The following is a 22,428-nucleotide window of genomic DNA, read 5'->3' as shown; positions in this document are numbered from 1 at the left end:
ATTCACACATGAGGAGTTATTCAGGGAGGGGGAATGCCGGAGGTGAATTAAACTCTGGCAGTAAGCTAGATGATTTTGTAATAACTGAGCAAAGTTGAAGAGAAATTGTTGAATATAAACATAAGAAAGGCACCTGGGGTGGATGGGATCTATCCAGTTATATTAAAAGAGACAGCAAAGGAAGTAAGCAAACCCTTAGCCATAAATATGAGAGCTTCCTTGGACTTGGGGGAGGTACCCATGGACTGGAGATGTGCAAATGTGACCCCAATTCACAAAGGAGGATCAAAGGGTGACAAAAGTAATTATAGACCTGTTAGTTTAACTTCTGTTCCAGGGAAATTAATGGCGGCACTTGTTAAAGAAGCACTGCAGGATCATCTAGACAAGAGTTCAGTTATAGCTCGGACACAGCATGGTTTTGTTACGGGGAAATCTTGTCTGTCCAATTTAATTGGATACTATGATGCGGTCACAAACGAACTGGATGCAGGGAATAACTTTGATATCATATATAATCCATCTTAGAAAGGCTTTTGATACTGTTGCACATGGAAGACTGCTGCACAAATTGGAGCAGTGTTGGCATTGGAGGCAAATTGCTGCTATGGATAAAGGGATGATTGAATGGGAGAAGACAGAGAGTGGTAATCAATGGACACTGCTCTTTGTGGACTAATGTTATTAGTGGAATCCCTCAGGGTTCAGTGTTGGGTCCATTGTTGTTTTCTTATTTATTAATAATATTGATGATGGTATATCAGGCTTAATGTCAAAGTTTCCAGATGATACGAAGGTTGGAAGGGTTGTTAATTACACTCATGACAGTACACTGCTGTGACAGGATCTAGAAAAGTTGAGCAGATGGGCTGAGAGGTGGCAATTGAGGTTTAACATTTACAAATGTAAAGTACTGCAAATGGGAAGCAGTAACCCTAGAGTAACGTATCAACTGTGTGGTACTACACTGACAGTAGTAGAAAATGAAAATGACCCGGGGGTAATTGTGCAAGCAGATACGAAGTTTTCTGAGCAGTGCAGACGGTCTGCAAGAATAGCTCATGGTGTCTTGTCAATGATATACAGCAATTTTTCTAGCAAGGATAAGGAGGTGATTATCCCCTTGTATAAGGCAATGAGGCCACACTTTCAGTATTGTATATTGGTCTGGAGGCCTCATATTAGGAAGGATGTAGAGCTACTGAGCGAGTGCAGAGAAGGACAAGAAGATTAATGAATGGAACAAAGGGTTGGTCTTACGAAGAAAGGCTTAAGTTTTGCAAATTACAGTGCCTGGAGACTAGGCACCTGCGGGGTGATCTGATTGAGGTGTATAAAGCCTTGAATGGTTTGAGCATGCTCAATGCTGATGGGATTCTTTCTCTTGCTCAGAATAATCACCTGAGAGGGCATAAATTCAAATTGAGGAAAAACAGTTGGGTAGATGTGTGGAAGTTTGCCTTTAGCTGGTATATGGTTGATTGCTGGAACAAACTTCCGTCTGTCGTTGTAGAAGTTGATAGCTTAAATAGATTTAAGGCAGAATTAGACAAACATCTGAAGTGAGTGGATGGGTGAAATTAGATTTGGTTTGTTTTTTTGTTTTTTTTGCTGATGCTATATAAGCTTGCTTTCTTGCATCATGTGCCTATGCTAATTATTATCAGTTTTGGGGATTTTTTATTATTTTTTTATTTTTTGGTGCAACAACAGCTTTCATCATAATGTGCAAGTATGAGCAAGTATGAGCAAAAGCAATGACTTTTGTGTGGGAATGGAGAACATTTATTTCATTTCTCTGTATCTATTATATTGCCCCCAGGTAAAGCAAAAGCATGTGGCAACAAACATAATATCCAATGCTTCAATACAAAATACATGAAAAAATGAAAAGAAAAAAAGAAAGAAAGAAATAATTGCAGGATATTTATTAGCATAATTTTGGGAAGATTCTACAAATCTTTCTAGAAGAGCCAAATATAAAATTTCATGAAAATCTATCCACTGGGGGTCAAGTTGTTACATGCAGATGGATGGACGGACAAAGAAATCAATAATTACCAGATTTCTTTTCTTTTCTTTGTCAAGACATTCCAAATTTTAACAAAATTTAGGATAGCTTGACAAATATTTCTGAAAGAGCCAAATATAAAATTTCATGAAAATCCATCTGCTGGGAATCGATTTATCACATGTAGACAGACAGACAGATGTGAAGACAACAGGCACTCTATGCTGACATCTCTGATAAAAGAGTTGAACAAAGAATTAGGAATTTTCTTGTGTGTGTGTGTGTGTGAGTGAGTGAGTGAGAATATACACATTTTAGTGATTTCTCTTTTTATTTTTTGAAGTAATTTTTATGCATGTATACTATAATTATTATATCTTATTTAGGGAGTAAACTTGGCAGGAGCAGACTTATCTCGTTTAGACTTAAGGCACATTAATTTTAAATATGCCAACCTTCATCAAGCAAAACTGACTGGTGCTAACCTCAGTTACTGCTGCCTGGAGCGTGCTGATCTTTCACATGCAAATCTGGAGGTATATTTTTATTTACTATTTTTCTTATTTTTTTGTAAAGATATAATGATACTTAATGTTGAATAAATTTTAAAATAGTGAAGTCAGTTTTGAACCTAGCTTAAACAGAGTGTAAAAGAATGTAGAATCTGCTTCCATTATGTCTTTATTTCTAAAAATAAGTTTAAACCTTCTTTTATGGTAAAATAACCTCTTTTTTATAGCAAATAATCTTATCAATGTTTATTTAATGTACTGAAGAGATTAATTAAATTAAATAGAAAGAATAAAAATACCCATTAAAACAATGGCAAACAGTGCTCCTTTGGTGGGCTGCTGCATGGATAAACTTCAGTATTGGTCAGATGACTGGCAGCTACATTTTAATGCAAAATGCAGGGGTTTTACAGGGGCAGAGATTATAAAAGGATTTGAGGTTTGTGGAACCAGGCAAATGAAGTTTTCCATGCAATGCTGGCAGCTGGTGAGGGGGGAGGACACTCATACTGATGAATTATCAAACAGCTGCTTGCTGCATGGCGCCTCCATAGCCAGGTGGGAAGGAGCAGCAGTGCATGGCACACGCTTCTTGATTAGGCCAGGGTTCGAGCCCATCACCACCAAATACGGAGGATGCAGAAAGGTCAGGGAATGACTACCCATATCCCGGAGCAATATGGCCTTAGTTGCTAATACTCCAAACAAACAACAGCTTGCTGCATGTAGAGATTATGATTTCACTGTATATGGCAAAAAGCCAATTGTACAATTGCATTCTGCTTCTAGGTGTGTAGGCTACACCTAAAAACTTGAGCTTCTTGAAACATTGGCATTGTGTCTAGTAAGATTCGAAAAGAGGCATCCATATGAGAGAGAGATTCTGATTATGTGTGCTATAAACGTGGTAACTAGGTACTTTAGAAGAGATCTGTTTGAGGTTTATAGAAGGCTTGGGTGGGGAGGGAGATAATAAATTGAATGAAGATGAAATTTTTATGATATTAATATCACAAAGGAGCATGAATTAAATCTAAAGAGGAAAGAGTTATAGACTGGATTGTAGAAGTTTTTCTCTGGCCAGCAAAGTTGTGAATCACTTAATAAGTTGTGTAATTTCACTTTGCTTATTGGAGGCTTGAAGTGGTGAAACCCGTGTTTAGTCACCAGAGCAAAGTTTCCGGCATCCCTTCCCTCCCCATCTTCAACCCATGCATGGTACTAGTATTATAGGTTTTGATGCCTTTCATGTTTGGGGTTTTCATATAAAAAAAAAAAACAAGGCTTTGGGAAATTCATTGACCAGAAAGGATTGATTTTTTTTTTTTTTTTTTGTGATATCATAAATGTACATTGTATTAAGGTGTACATTTAATTTTTACCTCCCTGTAAAAGTTAAAATTTGAATAATCCCAGAAACTTCCATTGTGAATGATTTATCTCCAATTATAAGAAGATTAAGTTTTTGATAAAGCAATCTTTCTTTAACCTCAGGAAGTGATTTGCTTGCTTTGAATGAGCACTTAACTTTATCTGCAAGTAATTTCCTTTAAAACTAAACTGATGGTAATGTAACCTCATTCCGAAGGAAATACACAGTATATTTGCTGTCACGCAATTTTCGTGACACTAGTTAATATAAACTGCATTTAATGTATGAATTTATGCTTGCCCTCTCCTTTAAGTAAAGTTTCTGGTTTATTATACAAAGAAAATGATACCCTAAAACTTGCATTGTGTAAAACATCTTTTAAATAACTATGGTACGAGAGAGTAGTGTTTATCAAACATCCAGCTGAATAAAGCTTAATCTGCCAGTGGTTGCTTGCAGGTGGTCAAAAACAACTTGATGGTTTTTGATATTACCAAAAAAAAAAAAAAAATGGATCATCCAATAAAGTGATGGCTTTCAGCACCTTTTAGAGGCACTGTGAAAAACAGTTAAGTTGAAGTAAAATAATTTCAGTAGCACTAGCCACCAAACAAGCAACCAAGAGTTAAATGGTTTAATATTTCTCTTCTGGATGCAGGAGAGAAATATTAAACCATTTGGGGTAATGCTCTACCAAATTTTTGAGGTTATTCTCATAATCTAAAAATTTTAGGAGAGCATTACCCATAAAATGTTGATTTCTTTAAGCATGTAAGGTTTTTGCCTGCCATGACTCGACCTTTCCCAGGAAATCATATGGACAATTCCTATTGAAGATGATGTAATTTATCTGTCAGAAATTGATTAAATGCTTCAGCAGTGTGGAAGATATTATGAAGGTTGATGAAGTTAATAATTTTATTGATGTAGATGAGATGACACGAAGCTTTGGAAGAGCCAGCAGATGAAGAAATTATAGATGGTTCGACAAAACAGATGGGAAATAACGAAGGTAATGAAGAAGAAGAGGGTGATCCAGAGATCAACTTGTGAACTGTAAAAGAAGTGCTAAATGTTGTAAACATAAGGAAATTTATTTATTTTGATAACATCACCTGTAAGAAAAATGGAATTGGAAGTCAGCTGAAAAACATGTGGAAGGTGATTTTTTTTTTTTTTTTTTTTTTTAACAAATAATTAATATGCCTGCAAATGCATATTAATCAAACTTTTGAATACAGATTTTCATACAGTTAACATACTGTATGGTTTCTCTGATGTTTTTTTCACTTTTAACTATATATTAATAATAAATTTTGAATAAATTGCATTTTTTAACATAAAGTACATTATTGATGTACTTTATGTTAAAAAATGTAGATTTGAGATAATAGTTTTATCAATTGTAGATTAGAGATAATAGTTTTATTTTCGCATACCAAAATTTTACAATTTGTTTTGTGTTTGGTTCAGTCTCCTTAAACAAAAGATCATGATAATTATTGCTCTTACCTCCTGCAGATTGTGGGTATTGCAGAGGGACAGAATTTGTTTACACTATCTTCTAAATGACTCACTCTTCAGTACTATAAATGCAGTGTTGTGGTTTGAAATGTTGCTACCTCTCTTGATTTTTGTATTTTTTACTAATATGTATTTTTCTGGATGTATTTTTGATTTGTTTTCATAACTCTTTCAATGTTGGTGTACTTTTTTTTGTTGTAAAATAACATATATTTTATCTTTATTATGGCCTCTAAATGTTCAAGAAGTGTGGAAAGTGAATGTGTGAAAAGAGCCAGGAAAATAATAACACTGGTACAAAAGATAAAAGTACTTACTTGATAAACTTTATCATTTTAATGTTGTGTAAATCAAAAATGGAGTTCACTATGGTTTTTTTTTTATATATATATATATTTGATACCTGTTACCATATTTTTTTGTATTGGTACATTTATTGTTTCCACCTAAACTCCTATTTTCTATGGGCCAACCATAGAAATTTTCTTAGCCTTGCCAACCACATATTTTTGAGGATCATATCACCTGCACCTGTCAAGGTATTCCTATACATTATGCTGAAAATTACATAAAATATTTCTTAAGTTTTTTTCACTCTTAATCTCAGTTTCAGTTATAATAACAATATTTTGCTGGTCTCAATCCCATTGTTGTTACTGATGTCAACTGTGTGTGTACATATATGCATGCTCTCATATAGAAATGCCTCTATATGATCAGATATAGAACAGATATCAACAGATGTTCCTATACAATCTAGATACAGAACAAAAAGTAATGAAAAATTGAACTTAAAAACATAAACATAACATATGCCATGTCCACTCTGCACCTCATTTTATTCATTATGACTTAATTCATTCTGTCATTTGATTTGATTTAATGAACTTCATTATAATTGATTAATTTTATTTGCTCATCCAATTGATTGTGAATTAATTTAAGGTTAATGCATTTGTTTTAGTCCTATTGATTGGTGGAGTCAATGTGAAAATATCTTTTTTTTTTTTTTTTTTTTTTTTATATATAATTTGTTCATTTTAAATTATACAGGGCAGTGGCCATGGTATATGTTAGGTTTACATTTTGAAGCTCAGTTTGTTTGTTACTTTTTGTTCTATATATGTGGATCATATATGGACATTAGCATTAGTAGAGGCATACGATGCAACAAAGCAAGCTTATGCAGTATCAGCCAAAAAAAAACTGTTTCCACTTCACCCCTCCCTTCATTCCAAATACCTGTTCAGCTTAGCCTTAAATTTATTTAGGCTATCAACTTCCACAACAAAAAAAAAAAAAAAAACCTTATTTCACCCATCCACTCGCTCCAAATATTTGTCTACAGCGACAGTTGTAGATCTGACCATCTACATCCTTCTTAAAATGAGGCCTCCAGACGAGTCCTTATACAGTACTCGAGGTGTAGCCTGACCATTGCCTTATACAGATGGAAATTTGTTCCACCAATCAACCACCCGCTGACTAAAGGCAAACTTCTGCACATCTGTCCTACAACCGTCTTTCCTCAATTTGAATTTATGCCCTCTCAGACGATTATTCTGAGCAAGAGGAAGAATCCCATACGCACTGAGCATGCACAAACCATTCAAGGCTTTATACACCTCAATCAGATCACCTCGCAGGTGCCTAGTCTCCAGACACTGTAATTTGCAAAACTTAAGCCTTTCTTCATAAGAGCAACCCTTTGTTCCATTCACTAATCGTTCCAACAGTTCTACATCCTTCTTAAAATGAGGCCTCCAGACCAGTCTTTATACAGTACTCGAGGTGTAGCCTGACCATTGCCTTATATAAGGGGATAATCGGCTCCTTATCCCTGCTAGAAAAATTCCTGTATATCACTGACAAGACACCATGAGCTACTCTTGCAGACCATCTGCACTGCTCAGAAAACTTCATATCTGCCTGCACATTTACCCCCAGGTCCTTTTCATTCTCTACCACTGTCAGTATGGTACCACAGAATTGATATGTTACTCTGGGATTACTGCTTCCCATATGTAGTACTTTACTTTTGTCAATGTTAAACTTCATTTGCCCATCAGCTCAACTTTTCTAGATCCTGTTGCAGCAGTGTATTTCTGTAGCGTACTCATTAGTGTCCTTAACAACCCTGCCAACCTTCGTATCTTCTGCAAACTTGGACATTAAGCCTGATATACCATCATCAATATCATTTATAAATACAGAAAACAACAATGGACCAAACACTGAACCGTGATGGACTCCACTAATAACATTAGTCCATGAAGAGCAGTGTCGATTGATTACCACTCTCTGTCTTCTCCCACTCAACAATCCCTTTATCCATAGCAGCAATTTGCCTCCAATGCCACACTACTCCAATTTGTGTAGCAGTCTTCCATGTGCAACAGTATCAAAAGCTTTTCTAAGATCCAAATATATGATATCAAAGTTATTCCCTGCATTCAGTTCCTTTGTGACCACATCATAGTATCCAATCAAATTGGTCAGACAAGACTTCCCCTTAACAAAACCATACTGTGTCCAAGCTATAACTGAAGTCTTGTCTAGATGATCCTGCAGTGTTTCTTTAACCAGTGCCTCCATTAATTTCCCTGTAACAGAAGTTAAACTAACAGGTCTATAATTACTTGTGCCGCCCTTTGATCATCCTTTGTGAATTGGGGTCACGTTTGCACATCTCCAGTCCATGGGTACCTCCCCTGAGTCCAAGGAAGCTCTCATAATTATGGCTAAGGGTTTGCTTACTTCCTTTGCTGCCTCCTTTAATATAACTGGATAGATTCCATCCACCCCGGGTGCCTTTTTTATGTTTATCTTGAACAATTTCTCCTCCACTTTCCTCTCAGTTATTACAAAATCATCTAGCTCATTGCCAGAGTTTAATTCACCTCTGGTGAATTCACCCTTTCCTGAATAACTTCTCATGAATAACTTCTTCCGGGGAAGATCAAGGCTTGATCTTCCCCGGAAGAAGTAGACTTTCTGAGTTTCCTGTCTTTATTTTAATTATTGTGAAAGATGTGATACTCTTCCTTTGGTGAGTATGAGTGCGTGTCTCCTCAGATGGCGACTCCCCGTCTGAGAAGAAAAGTAAGTGTTACTTTAGTTTGTTCTTTCATTTTATGATTTTATTTTGAATGTTAAAGTATCTTGGTACACAGATAGCAGAATCGACCCTTGCCAAGTATAACCTTAACTTGTTGCATTAGTATGTTATACTAATTTGATGGTTTAATAGGGCTCTTTTTTTACAGTAACTCACGAGTAATAAGTTCATATTACTTCATTCACTTGTATGTTTGCTTCAGTCCAAATAATGCTTATTTTTAAAATATGCAATAAATTTTTGAAACATTATTGGCAGAAATAGTTTTTGAACATTTTTAAATCATTTGAATATATTAAAATTTATTTTAATGTGTTATTGAATGTAACCATACTTTTTTTTCTTCTTGTCATATTGCAGGGTGCAGTACTGCAAGGTGTGAAAATGTTATGTGCCAATCTTGAGGGTGCAAACCTCCGTTCATGTAATATGGAAGATCCTGCTGGAAATAGAGCTAATATGGAAGGTGTGTAAACTGTCATTACTTCTGTAACATAATTTATTTCAAACTTTATTTCTGAACAGTGTAAAGCAATGTAATTGTTCATCAACAGAAGGATTCTACATTCTTCCTGATTAGGATTAATAACTAAAAAAAAATCCATTTTCCTGGATGTACAATTCAGTTTCTGTACATACCTGTCATTGCAGCACAATTTCATTAAAACATTTACAGTTGTGATAGTGTTTTATTATAAATAGCAAAGCTTTTATTTGAAAGCAACTCACTTCTAAGACTGCGTGATTATGTGTTTTCATATGAGAAAGATGGATTAAAATAAGGCAGACAAAAAAAAAAACAAAAAAAAAAAAAGTAAATTTACTAAGACATCCATTTTTAATGATAGGTTGTCAGTTTAAAATATAGAAAAAAACTTGCATGAAAGAATAAAATCAGAAAGAAAGATGACAAATAATTATAACATGTAAAGGCAAACTTGTAAATGCTCCATTTCAGAAAGGCTAGGCGAGCAGACAGAGTCATGCATTAAAATGAATTGAAAGACACGGAATGCTTACTGCTGTGCATTTTACTCAATTTGATACATATGCCTCAGCCCGCTTGCCTATCCTTTCCAAAATGGAACATTTAAAAGTTTGCTTTTTTACATTATAATTACATGCCAACTTTCTTTTTGATTTTATTTTTTAATGCATGTTTTTAACACACACAAAAAATATCAACAACCTTATCTGAAATATATTTCAAAATAGGTAATGTCTTCTTAGTAATTTTTTCTTCCTTATTTTATTTCTTTCTCATATGAAAATGTAATTATGCGGTCTTAAAGGCAGTGCCAAAACTAGGCTATAACTGAACAGTATTATAGTATGCTATTTATGGCACATGAAAATTGTCATATTTTTGTTTCAGCTTATTTTTGGCATGTAGGACAAAAAAGTTTACTCTCACTGCACTACATAAAATACACATCTTTTACCAAATATACAAGGTGAAAATCTGGAGAATTTATGTGAAGTGATCAGAGTGGCTACAGCTGTGATATTTTGAAGTGATCAGAGTGGCTACAGCTGTGATATTTTGAAGTGATAAAATGATTTTATTTCACTGTCTTCTGAAATGTTTTTAGAAATTCTCTTGTCGTATAGTACAGTATGCTAAGCCCATTTAGTAAATCATAGCAGTTTTACTAACTATAATTGGTGTTTTCATAACATTCAATATTGAGGGTTTCCTCAAATCAAAATAAATCTTTATATTGCATATGAGTTTTGAAATAGCCAAATAGATGAAACCCTGTTTCATGTAACATGTCTGTCTAGTGAATGGTTCTCAGAAACCAATGATGAAGTTTTTCATTTATCAGATAGAAGTTACCCTTGCAACACTGACATCTGTCTAGATGTCTTCATATAGTCTTTTTTTATAACAATTACGTGTCTACTTAACTTTTGAGGTTTTAGAAGGCAACTCATTCGTCACGCCACTGTTTTTTTTTTTTTTTTTTTTTTTGTTCCACCTCAAGGAATTAGCATTGGTCTCTTGCTTGCTTACAGTCACAAATGTGACCACTTTGCACAAACGTATCTACTAAAGACATGGTTAAAAGCATCTTGATACTAGTTAAATGATCTTGTACTTAAATAAGTCTCAGCAAAGAATATTTGTTTATCTACAAAAATGCCACAGATTTATTATATGCAGTCGGACCACTATATAACAAAATCAATCATTCCCTTGAAAACATTTGTTATACAGAAATTTCATTATAAAGAAATATAACCTTTTCAACAATGAAAAATACTGTAAATTCAGAAATATAGTAAAAGATGGGAAAGAAGTGGGAATGAATAAATTTTCTAACATTTTAAAACAATTTATTAATAGATGCATATTAAGAAATGACTACTTACATGATGCTCACAATTTATTAGTATACTTTTAAGAATTATGTCGTAAAATATTTGTTTATTTTTTGTTGTACACTGGATTCTACTGTACACTGTTCATAAAAATATTCACATTTGTTTAAACTTTAAACACTGTCAGATATATTTTCTGTTACATTTTCTTCCCACTGAAGACCTTGATGCAAAGTTTCAAATCCTGCCAACATTTGTTTGGAAAGTTTAATATTGCCCTCATTTTCATCCAACTCATCGTCGATATTAAAGAAAATCTTTATTGTATACTATAGATACAATAATGTGCCCGCCACAGCTAGGAGGCCAGGGGCTTGACAAAGATATAGGGTAATATAAAAATATGTACAGTATAACAAAAAAATAACATAACATTAAATTAACTTAAAAATGTAGCATTAACTATTCAATAGATATGAGTATAAGGCAGATATACACCAAGATATGTACACATATCTTGATTCATATGTACAGAGCACATATTTCAGAACACAAGTCAGAATATTTCACAGTGCCAAATTGATGTTCGGTATAGCATTTTCTTGTGAAACAGTTCATCGATTTGCCTGTGACGTGCCGTTCTGCGCCTCATAGGAGATAGCAAGTGGAGATATCAGTAACAGTCGACATCAGGGGGCCAAACAAAAGGGGAACAAGTTCGGCCAACGAGCGCCTGTAATTGCAATCCGAAACGAATTTCAGGAGATCAACTCCGATCATTAGCAGGGCTTGTGTTGTAAGAACTTCAGCCTGTTCCGTTGTAGCTGAAGAAGAGGGGCGGCTCATAAGGAAGGAAGTGGAACATGCCACTGACATATATCCCAGAAGTCAGGGGAGTTGATATTGTCACTAGTTCTTACACTCCAAAAAAATTGGCTCCAAAAGTACACTCCAAAATGTTGGAGTCACTCGGATATTCAGCTATGACATCATTATCAACTCCTAAAAATTCTTCAAGAACAATTTCTCCACTGTTCATCCCTCTCATCTCTGTTAATTAGCATTTTAGCAAAACCTGCTTTTGCGAAACAATTCTTAATCATTGTTTCCGTCACATCTTGACTCCATTCGTTTGCCAACTCTGATATGCACGTCCACAAATCTCTAACAGAATCTGTAGGTTTGTTGGCTTCTATTCTCAGTATAATTTTTTTCAGTATGCACCTTCGGTAGTGCATTTTCAAATTCTTGATAATGCCTTGGTCCATTGGCTGCAGTTAAGACTAATTATTCATAAGGAAGGAAACAAGCTTCACACTTGTAAGTTTCGAAATTACTGAGTGAAGGTGGGCAGGGCAATTGTTGACAATCAAAGCAATTTTTCTGTTTTCTTTCGTCATCTTTCTATCGAAATTTAAAATCCACTGCTCAAAAATTTCACTTGTCATTCAAGGTTTTTTTGTGACTTTACTCCTCTGAAACATCGTGGTTATTTACTTTTGCCTATTAACAAAAGCTTCAGTTTTTCATTACCAGCCATATTTGCAACCAAGAGTGTAATTCTCTCCCTATTATTTTTACCACTTAAACATTTATCACCTTTAAAAGTCAGTGTCTTGTTCGGCAAACGTTTAAAAAATAGACATGTTTCATCAACGTTGAATATGTCTTTGGACTCGTAGTCCTCATTAATTTTTTTCAAAACTGTTTCTTCCCAATGGGTTGTAGTCTTCTTCGATTGCAACCCCACTTTCATCAGAAATAACTTTTTCAATTAAGCCATGATGCTCTTTAAATTTGTCCAGCCAACCAGAACTGGCTTGGAATGTTTTGTGTCCCGACAAAGATGCATAGCCTTTTCTTTTATTAATAACCCTGATATTGGCATGTTTTGGTCTTGAATCAACTCCATCCACTTAAAAACTGCTTCATCTACATCTTCCCAAAGGCATAATTTTGCTCACTTCCCACTAGGTCCCATTTCCTCAAACAGTTTGAGAATCGAAACAGGGTTTTTCAGAATGGTTGACACACTACTGCAGGAACGTCAAATTTTAAAGCGTTTTTTTTTTTTTTTTTTTTTTTAACACTGCGATCTACATTATTAAGCACCCCCACTTTTTCACACTACATTCAAGGATTTCCTCTTAGCAACTGTAAGGTTACTTGCACAACAGTAAAAAAAAAGCTGAAATTAGGGACCACTTGTAGCTACCATATAAACAGAGACAGGTGAAATTTAATGAAAGTGTGGATGACTCATTTCTTCGAAACAACAGATGAATTTCCAAGATAAAGGAAAATCACTTTCTCCTAATTCTCTAATAGGATGCTTACAGTAGAATATAGGTTGACCAGAGCCAATGCCCGCATCTGGAATATGATGAATTTGAGGTATTGCTCAAAACATCAAAGGCAGATATTGTGGGGATTTCAGAGACGTGGTGTCACACAGATATAAGAAATGCAGAACTGGAATTTGGGGAGTACAATGTGTACAGAAAGGATAGACAGGATAGGAAGGGAGGAGGGGTTATGCTATTAATTAAGAAACACATAAAATCCAAGGAAGTGAAGCCAGTCGACATCGCTGGACAGTGCAGTGTCGAGTCAGTTTGGTGTGACATAAGCATTGGGAGATCAAAATTGAGAGTAGGAGTGTGCTATAGGCCTAATGACTCTGATGAGTATAATAAGAAACTGTTCGGAGAAATAGAGTGGGCCAGTAAATCAGAGAGTCTTATAATGGGGGATTTTAATTTCCCAGATATTGACTGGAATTTGGGGGCTGGTCACTCACACAGTAGCAAGGCTTTTGTGGATTTATTGGATGATTGTTTTCTACATCAGCATGTTCGGGAGGCAACTAGAGGGAGTAATACTCTTGATTTGATTATCAGTAGTGATTCTTCATGCATTAAGAATCTGCAGATAAATGAACCACTTGGTGGCAGTGATCACAGTGTGCTGAAGTGGGAGTTACTCAAAGAGGTAACTACCATTAGGGGTAAAGGGAAGGGGTATTGCTTTCGTAAAGGCGACTACAATGGACTGAGACAGTATTTAAATTCTATACAGTGGGATCAACTGATGATATTGCCAACAGCAAATTCAAAATGGGAAGCATTCAAAGAACTTATCGTGGAAGCTACTAGGCTTTACATACCAACTAAGAAATATTGTTCAAGGTTTAGGCCTAAATGGTTGTCAGATGAACTAATGAGGCATATGGCAGAGAAGAAAAATGCATGGGATACATACAAATTAACACGTGACACGGATGCCTATGATAGATACAAGTTGATCTGTAACCAAGTTACAAAGGAGGTTAGGCAGGCGAAGGCAGATTACGAGAGATCCTTGGCAAGGGATGCGAAGAAAAACAGCAAAGAGTTCTTTACTTATGTAAACTCTAGAAGGAAGGGGATGAATCAGATTGGTCCACTTGAGATCGATGGGTCAACTGTTGATGACCCTGCTCGGGTAGCTAACAAACTAAATGAATATTTTGCATCGACATTCACACACGAGGAGTTATTCAGCGAGGGGAATGCCAGAGGTGTATTCAACTCTAGCAGTAAGCTAGAGAATCTTGTAATAACTGAGAGCAAAGTGGAGGAGAAATTGTTGAAGATAAACACAAGAAAGGCACCTGGGGTGGATGGGATCTATCCTGTTATATTAAAGGAGGCAGCAAAGGAGGTAAGCAAACCCTTAGCCATAATTATGAGAGCTTCCTTGGACTCAGGGGAGGTACCCATTGACTGGAGATGTGCAAATGTGACCCCAATTCACAAAGGGGGATCAAAGGCTGACACAAGTAATTATAGACCTCTGAGTTTAACTTCTGTTCCCGGAAAATTAATGGAGGCACTGGTGAAAGAAGCACTGCAGGATCATCTAGACAAGACTTCAGTTATAGCTAGGACACAGCATGGTTTTGTTAAGGGGAAGTCTTGCCTGACCAATTTGATTGGATACTATGATGCAGTCACACAAGAACTGGATGCAGGGAATAACTTTGATATTATATACTTGGATCTTAGAAAGGCTTTTGATACTGTTGCACATGGAAGACTGCTGCACAAATTGGAGCAGTGTGGCATTGGAGGCAAGTTGCTGCTATGGATAAAGGGGTGGTTGAGGGGGAGAAGACAGAGAGTGGTAATCAATGGACACTGCTCATCGTGGACTAATGTTATTAGTGGAGTCCCTCAGGGTTCAGTATTGGGGCCTTTATTGTTTTCTGTATTTATAAATGATATTGATGATGGTATATCAGGCTTAATGTCCAAGTTTGCAGACGATACGAAGGTTGGCAGGGTTGTCAAGGACACTACTGACACTATGCTGCTGCAACAGGATTTGGAAAGGTTGAGCAGATGGGCTGAGAGGTGGCAAATGAAGTTTAACATTGACAAATGTAAAGTACTACATATGGGAAACAGCAACCCCAGAGCAACGTATCAACTCTGTGGTACTACACTGACAGTGGTAGAGAATGAAAGGGACCTGGGGGTGGTGGTGCAGGCAGATATGAAGTTCTCTGAGCAGTGCAGACGAGCTGCGAGAGTAGCTCATGGTGTATTGTCAATGATATATAGGAATTTTTCTAGCAGGGATAAGGAGGTGATTATTCCCTTGTATAAGGCAATGGTCAGGCCACACCTAGAGTACTGTATACAGGCCTGGAGGCCTCATTTCAGGAAGGATGTAGAGCTGCTGGAACGAGTACAGAGAAGGGCAACTAGATTGGTGAATGGGACAAAGGGGTTCTCTTACGAAGAAAGGCTTAAGTTTTGCAAATTACAGTGTCTGGAAACTAGGCACCAGCGGGGTGATCTGATAGAGGTGTACAAAGCCTTGAATGGTTTGAGCATGCTCAATGCTGATGGGATTCTTCCTCTAGCTCAGAAAAATCACCTGAGAGGGCATAAATTCAAATTGAGGAAAGACAGATGTAGGATAGATGTGCGGAAATTTGCCTTTAGCCAGCGGGTGGTTGGTGGGTGGAACAGACTTCCATCCCCTGTCGTGGAAGTTGATAGCCTAAATAAGTTTAAGGCTCAGCTGGACAGGTATTTCGAACGAACAGAGGGGTGAAGTGGAAGTGGTTATTTTTATTTATTTATGTTACTTTTTTTTTTTTTTTTTTTTGGCTGATGCTGCATAAGCTTGCTTTCTTGCATCAAATGCCTCTACTAATGCTAATGCTAATGCTAATGCTAATATGCCTTAATCTTTGCCAATGGCTGTGGATAGCTGACCAGCAAGACTTCTTGGCATAGTAATGTATAAGTTGTATAGGTTTTGCTTCTTTGTAGCCATTGCTGGGCAAAGGCCTCTCCCAAACTTTTCCATCTTTTTCTATCTCGCGTTGTGGTTGGCCAGTTTCTTCCTGCAGGGTTTTACAGGCACCATTAAATTGTAAAATGTTTTAGCTCTTAATCCGTGCTTTCTACAGCATCAGCTTTATTACTTAAAGACCAAAGGTGCGAACAGTGCATACCGAGGTTTCTCGTAATCAGTTCTTTATACGGAAACTATTTTCAATGTAATGACCAGGGGGAAATCAAAAAAGTTTGCTACATAGAAAATTTCGGTATATGGAAGTTTGTTAAACAGAGGTCCGACTGTATATACACCGATGAGCCAAAACATTATGACCACCTACCTAATATGATGTTGGTCCTCCACATGCAGCCAAAACAGCTTGTAACTGGCGAGGCATGGGTGCTACAAGATTTCTAAATGTGTCTTGTGGTATCTGATACAAACACGTAACCAGCAGTTCCTTTAACTCCTGTAAGGTCCGTGGTTGAGACACCGCAGATCAGAGTTGCTGTTACAACACAAACCACATTTGCTTGATGGGATTGATTTTTTTCTGGAATTTGGAGGCCAGGGCAATACCTGGAAATCTTCCTCATGTTCCACAAACCAGTCTCGAACAATCCGGGCGGTGTGGAATGGCACATTATCCTGATGAAAGAAGGCACTGCCAGAGGGGAAGACCGTTGCCAAGAAGGGTGTACCTGGTCAGCAATGATGTTTAGGTAGGTGATAGACGTCAGAGTGCCAGGCACAAGGTTGACTGGACCCAGGGTATCCCAGCAGAGCATGACACCGCCACCGCCGTTTCATCCCATGGTGCATCCAGGCACCATCACTTCCCCAGTGATGGTGCCTGGATGCCACAAAAATAGTGTGGTTAAGGCCTTAATGGGAAGGGTGGGGTCCCACTGCTCTTCATATGAGGAGAGGGGCGATGAGACTAAACAGCTTATGGCTGACCTAGTAACGTGCGGTTACCTCCAGAGCATTATTGAGGGGTATTTAAGAGAGATGAGTAGCAGTCACAGGGATGTTTATACACCTGTTGCCACCGCGTGCATTCTCTACTATCCAGGCATTTCAGAACCCATTTCCCATATTTTACGTTCGTGTAAGATATGATGTGTGCAGCTGCCGGGTCGGAGCTGCACACAGTGGTGTCCGCAATCATATTGCGGGTAATGATACTAGTGGGATCATATATGAAATTGAATGTCTGGATTGTGGGGGAAATTAAACGTAGGCTGCGTGATTGCCTGGGATAATACAATAGGGCCCCCAAGACAGCCAATTACGTGGGTTCAGCCATGGCTGGACATGCCTGAGAAACTGGGCATGGCATTACAGCTAAAGAAGCCATGATCGTGGATAGAGCACAAGGCTTTTGGAACTGGAAATGGGTAGAGAGTTTAATGATATGTTCATCTGGATGCTATAGTCTTAATAGGGATAAGGGCTGTCGCATTCATCCACTCTTTGAAGCTCTTATCCTAAGGAGAGACGAATGGTTTAGAGTGGTTCGTTCCATTTCCGGTTCCAACGCACGAGAAGTGGACCGTGCGCAGGTGCCATAGTTCATGTTGCAGACCTGCTGGGGCATATATATGTACATATATAGATTGTCGGATAACCTGCAAACATTATTGCTGATGAAGGCGGCAGCTGCTGCCCAAAGGTCCATATTTTAGTGGTTTTTAGTGATTTTAAACATCTTTTTAGTGCTTTTAATTTTATATTTTATCACATTTTATTCTTCTTATATACCATTTTATCTCATTTTAATTTTATTTTAATACAGAGTTTATACTGTCAGTATGTGTATATTTTTATTTTATTTTTTGTTTTTGTTTAATAAAGGAATTTTATCAATTTGAGTCAGTGTTTTAGTAGCATCGTAGATGAATCATAGAGTTCCTGACTCCAGAGGCCTCTTCAATGAATTCCAGTTTTGATGCTCGTGTGCCCATTTAGATGCTGTTGCTGGTGAACCATGGTTAGCATGGGCACTCAGAGTGGCCTGTGGCTACGCAGCCCCATTTTCAGCAGGGTTCGATGTACTGTGTGTTGTGACATGTTACTCCCGTCACCGGCAATCCAATTGCTGGCGAGTTGTGCCACAGTCACCCTTCTGTTGCCACGTACCATCTGGGAGAGCCTTCTCACCTTGAGCATCAATGAGCCGTGGTCGTCCAACACCTCGCCAGTAGTTCGTGGGTTTCCTCTCCTCGGACCACTTTCCATAGTTACTAACCATGGCTGACCATGAGCATCCCACCAGCCATGCTGTTTCAGATATTCTCTGACCCCAGTCGTCTGGCCATTACAATTTGGCCTTTGTCAAACTCGCTTAAGTCCGCTGCCTTTCCCATCTGAAGAACAAAGAGTAACACTGATTAATGGTGCTGAGTATCAAGCGTTTTTTATAACATGTTCCGACTCACGCACGCACCGTAGTTCATCTGCAGTTGCTTCGATTTGCATAATGACTCGCTGGTCATACGGGTGTGTGTATGTATATATATATATATATATATATATATATATAAAAGATTGTATCTTTTATTTGGTGATGTGGTGCATGTTTATCTAGTTCTGTTCTTGTGGAGAAAATTTTTGAGGGTAGAGTTGCATGAAATATTATTTTTGTCAAAATTATATAAATTTTATTTGTAGGAGTCAATTTGAAAGGAGCTAATTTAGAAGGAAGTCAAATGGCAGGTGTAAACCTTCGTGTTGCTACACTGAAAAATGCAAATTTGCAGAACTGTGATTTGCGTACAGCAGTTTTAGCAGGAGCAGACTTAGAGGTAAGTTAGATAAATTTCTGTAGTCCTTAATTAAATTTTGCCATCGGAAAAAGTAATTGTGGGCATGAATCATACTATGTAGCATTACGAGACCTTTTATGCCTTTTCCAAACTTTTTATGCCTTTTCCTGCTTTCCTATCTGATAGAGATGGATATCAGGAACATCTGAGCAACTGTAATCTGTGGGCCTGGATAAATATCACTAATGTTTATTAGTGATATTTGTCCAAGCCCACATATATTTTCATTCTTACAGAAGTGCACTTCATTTATCATTCCACCATCTTGCATCATTCCAAAAGAATAATATTTACTTACATCAGCCAAACCTTTCATCCCACAGGGTGACCCCTCACAGCTTAGTATTTTTAGGTTTTGTCTAAACATTGCCTGATTATTTTATTTCCAAATGGGTTAATATCATCTTTTATATAAAATACAAAGTTATCTTAATCTCCACTTTTGATCTTTCCTTAACCAAACATTCTAGAAATACAGTTGATATCTGGACATTCTCAGTTTATTTTTGTTTGGCATTACAATGGTACCAAGTGTTACTGATATGCATAATTTCAGTACCTGTTTTCCTCATTTTGACTATTGTTCTAAATCTTCCGATTGTACTTGCTTTTATGCATTTTTGAAATCATGTTGTTTATATCCAGTGCAATCTCAGAATAAGTGACTTGCCACATCACCTTCGAATTACTGTAGGTCAAACCATGCTCCCTGAAAAAAAAAAAAAAAATTGGAATACAGCCAGGCCTCGCATAACGTGAGTTCGATTAACGCGTTTTTCAGTTATCGCTATTTGAAAAAATTATACCACTTTTCGCTTTACACAATGCAAATTTCCAGTTAACACAATCTTTTTTTTTATGCAATAATTGAAAAAGATTTGAATGGCACATAAGCTTACCGCACGTTGGACGGGCAATAAACAAATGTTTGCCTGCTGCCCGCCTCAGAGTGTTCCATCAACAATCAGAAGAAGACTTCTTACTTGTTTGTCTCCCGCTAATAAAATCAATGCAGACTTGCATCTAAAAATTCAAATTTTTAAATAAGCCAGATGAAAATGTTACCATGAAGGAGATAACTATAAAAGAACTAGATGAAATCTTTCGTATCGCAGAGAATCTCAAACAAAAGGTTTGAGGTTCTCTGCAATATTTATTTTGCCAGGGCCCAGAGAAGATTGTTGTCAGCTATCGAAAATTGTTTGATGAAAAGAGAAAGTCACCACCATTCAAATATTTCCTCAACGGTCAATCCTTCATTGTATATTTTATGTCAGAGGTTCCCAAACTTTCTCGATTCACAGTGCCCTTAGTGTCTCAGTAATTTTTTCACGGTGCACTTAGACCAAAAGAAATACCTAACAGTTCCATTTATTAAGTAGTTAGGTCCAAACAACTTAATAAGAAATGTTGAAACTGTGAACTACCTCAAGCTAATAGTTCGCGTGGTGTCGAGTATCGGTGTGTTTCCCTCGAAAATTTAAAATATTCCATGGTGCACAGTTTGGGAACCGCTGTTTTATGCAATAAACATTTAATTCCATAATTATTTTCATTATCTTTAATATTGTATACAGTTAAAAAGTTATTTTTAAAATTCTTTATGGACATTCCAGAAGGTCAAGGACCAATTTTTCCTATTGATTATTATATTCCATTAACGTATTTCCATTTTGCACGATGTGCTCGAGGGACAAATCGTGTTAATTGAGGCCAGCCTGTATCATGTGGTAAACAATATTATTGTACCTTCAGGGAACATGATCTGAAAACATATATATTCAGGGAATACACCCTAACATTAATATCAGGACATCCCTCTATTGATAGTCGCATCCTATCCAAGCACCATGTATCAGATACAACTAGGAATATATAATAGGCCCTCAAGGAGACAATAGTATGACTTTGAATGCAAGCTGCTGCAATTGATGGAGTTAACAGACTTCCAGCATGGTACAGTAATAGGGTGCCACATAAGTAATTGATATGTACATGATATTTCTGTGCCACTGAAGAACCCTAGGTTGGGAATTGGTATGTGATCTGCAAATGGAAAAATACTAGTGCTGCAGTGGTAAAAAAAAAAAAAAAATACACAAAAAACCTCCAAAGCTGCTGGAATGTGACAGGAGAACCTGCAAGGAATGCTTGAAACACAAGTCAACATTCTCACAGCACACAGGCCCTCATTGAGACAATTGGGACACATGTCAGCATCAGTAAAGTATGCATGATGTGGGTTATCATGGTCATGAAGTTGTGCACAAACCACTAAACATCCCAGCTAATGCTAGATACCATCTAGCTTGGTTTAAGGCTCACTATTCTTAGACAGGTAGACCAATGGAAAACTTTGCTTTGAAGTGAAAAGTCAAATTGGTACATGGTCTGCCAATTTGACAGTTGTACCTGGGTGCAATGGATGCCCATAGAAAGCTATCTGCCTTACTATGTCATCCAGAAAATGAAGTTTTCAGAATGATATAGTAAGGCAGATCATCCTGAAAATGGATGATGTGATGGCCTGGGTCTGTTTTTCATGGTTTTTTCCATTAACTTCTGGATGCAGCCACAAGAATTGGAAGTAACAACATTCCCTCCAACTGCTACAGGATTATGCAGATCTGAATCGATAGTAGCCATAAGGATTGTTGCTACTGCCAGATTTTCCATTCACAATGCATATATCATCTGAGTTTGGATCACTCAGATTGCACTACAGTTATTTCACACTACAATTATTCCTTTCTCTGACCTTGCACAGAACAGATACATATTGAGTGCATGGGACTGGAAAGTACATGGCGACACTTATGTAAGTTCTTTGTTTAACCCTTTCACCAAAGAAGGATAGAATGGAACATAGAACTAATTATTTTCTAAAATATATATTTTCTTAATATTTATGTTATCTGAATTTTCCCCAAAACTGACTCCAAATTTGTAAGGCTCCTATGAGCAATTAGCTTTCTTTTAATAAATGAAGTATTTAGCACACAGAGCAGTGTTTTTCTTCCAATCTAAAAGTTTACTACTAATTCTTTAAAAATAAAAAAGTAATTTTCATTGCAGGTTTACACACTTCATAACAACAAAATCAGTGTATTACTGTACTTGGACACAAACTACAGCATATTTTGTTTTTAATAAGAGGTAGATGCAATGAAAAAAGGTAGATGCTTCAATTTTTGATATATGATAATTTATTATAAAAGTAGTTTATAATGAGTTATGAGCTGTAAGTTTATTTTTCTAAGGTGGCACTTACAAAAAGCAAAAAATGTTTTATGAAATCTCTTATTCTGGAGGTCAGTCTGTTGATCAACTGACATTTAGGTAAATATGCTTGTACATGGAATTTTCATATGAGGTCAGCAAATGCATCAAGTTTTAAATGCTAG

General features: G+C 36.8%; 1 protein-coding gene across 2 annotated transcripts in view; it reads left to right on the top strand.

The window, feature by feature from the left end:
• The window catches only part of LOC150087408 (BTB/POZ domain-containing protein KCTD9), a 100,610-nt gene that overhangs the window by 58,344 nt on the left and 19,838 nt on the right, over positions 1 to 22,428 (top strand). For both annotated transcript variants that reach the window (XM_090372048.1, XM_090372049.1), the window contains exons 8-10: positions 2,398 to 2,547; positions 8,898 to 9,003; positions 18,870 to 19,003. In XM_090372048.1, coding sequence (XP_090228174.1) covers positions 2,398 to 2,547; positions 8,898 to 9,003; positions 18,870 to 19,003 — 390 coding nt within the window. The remainder of the gene's footprint in view (positions 1 to 2,397; positions 2,548 to 8,897; positions 9,004 to 18,869; positions 19,004 to 22,428) is intronic.

This window comes from Mastigoproctus giganteus, chromosome 4 (genome assembly GCF_048544385.1).
Source record: "Mastigoproctus giganteus isolate SK-2022 chromosome 4, ASM4854438v1, whole genome shotgun sequence".
Taxonomy (NCBI): domain Eukaryota; kingdom Metazoa; phylum Arthropoda; class Arachnida; order Uropygi; family Thelyphonidae; genus Mastigoproctus; species Mastigoproctus giganteus.
The sequence above is the reverse complement of the archived record's forward strand: the minus strand, read 5'-3'. Positions and strand labels throughout refer to the sequence as shown.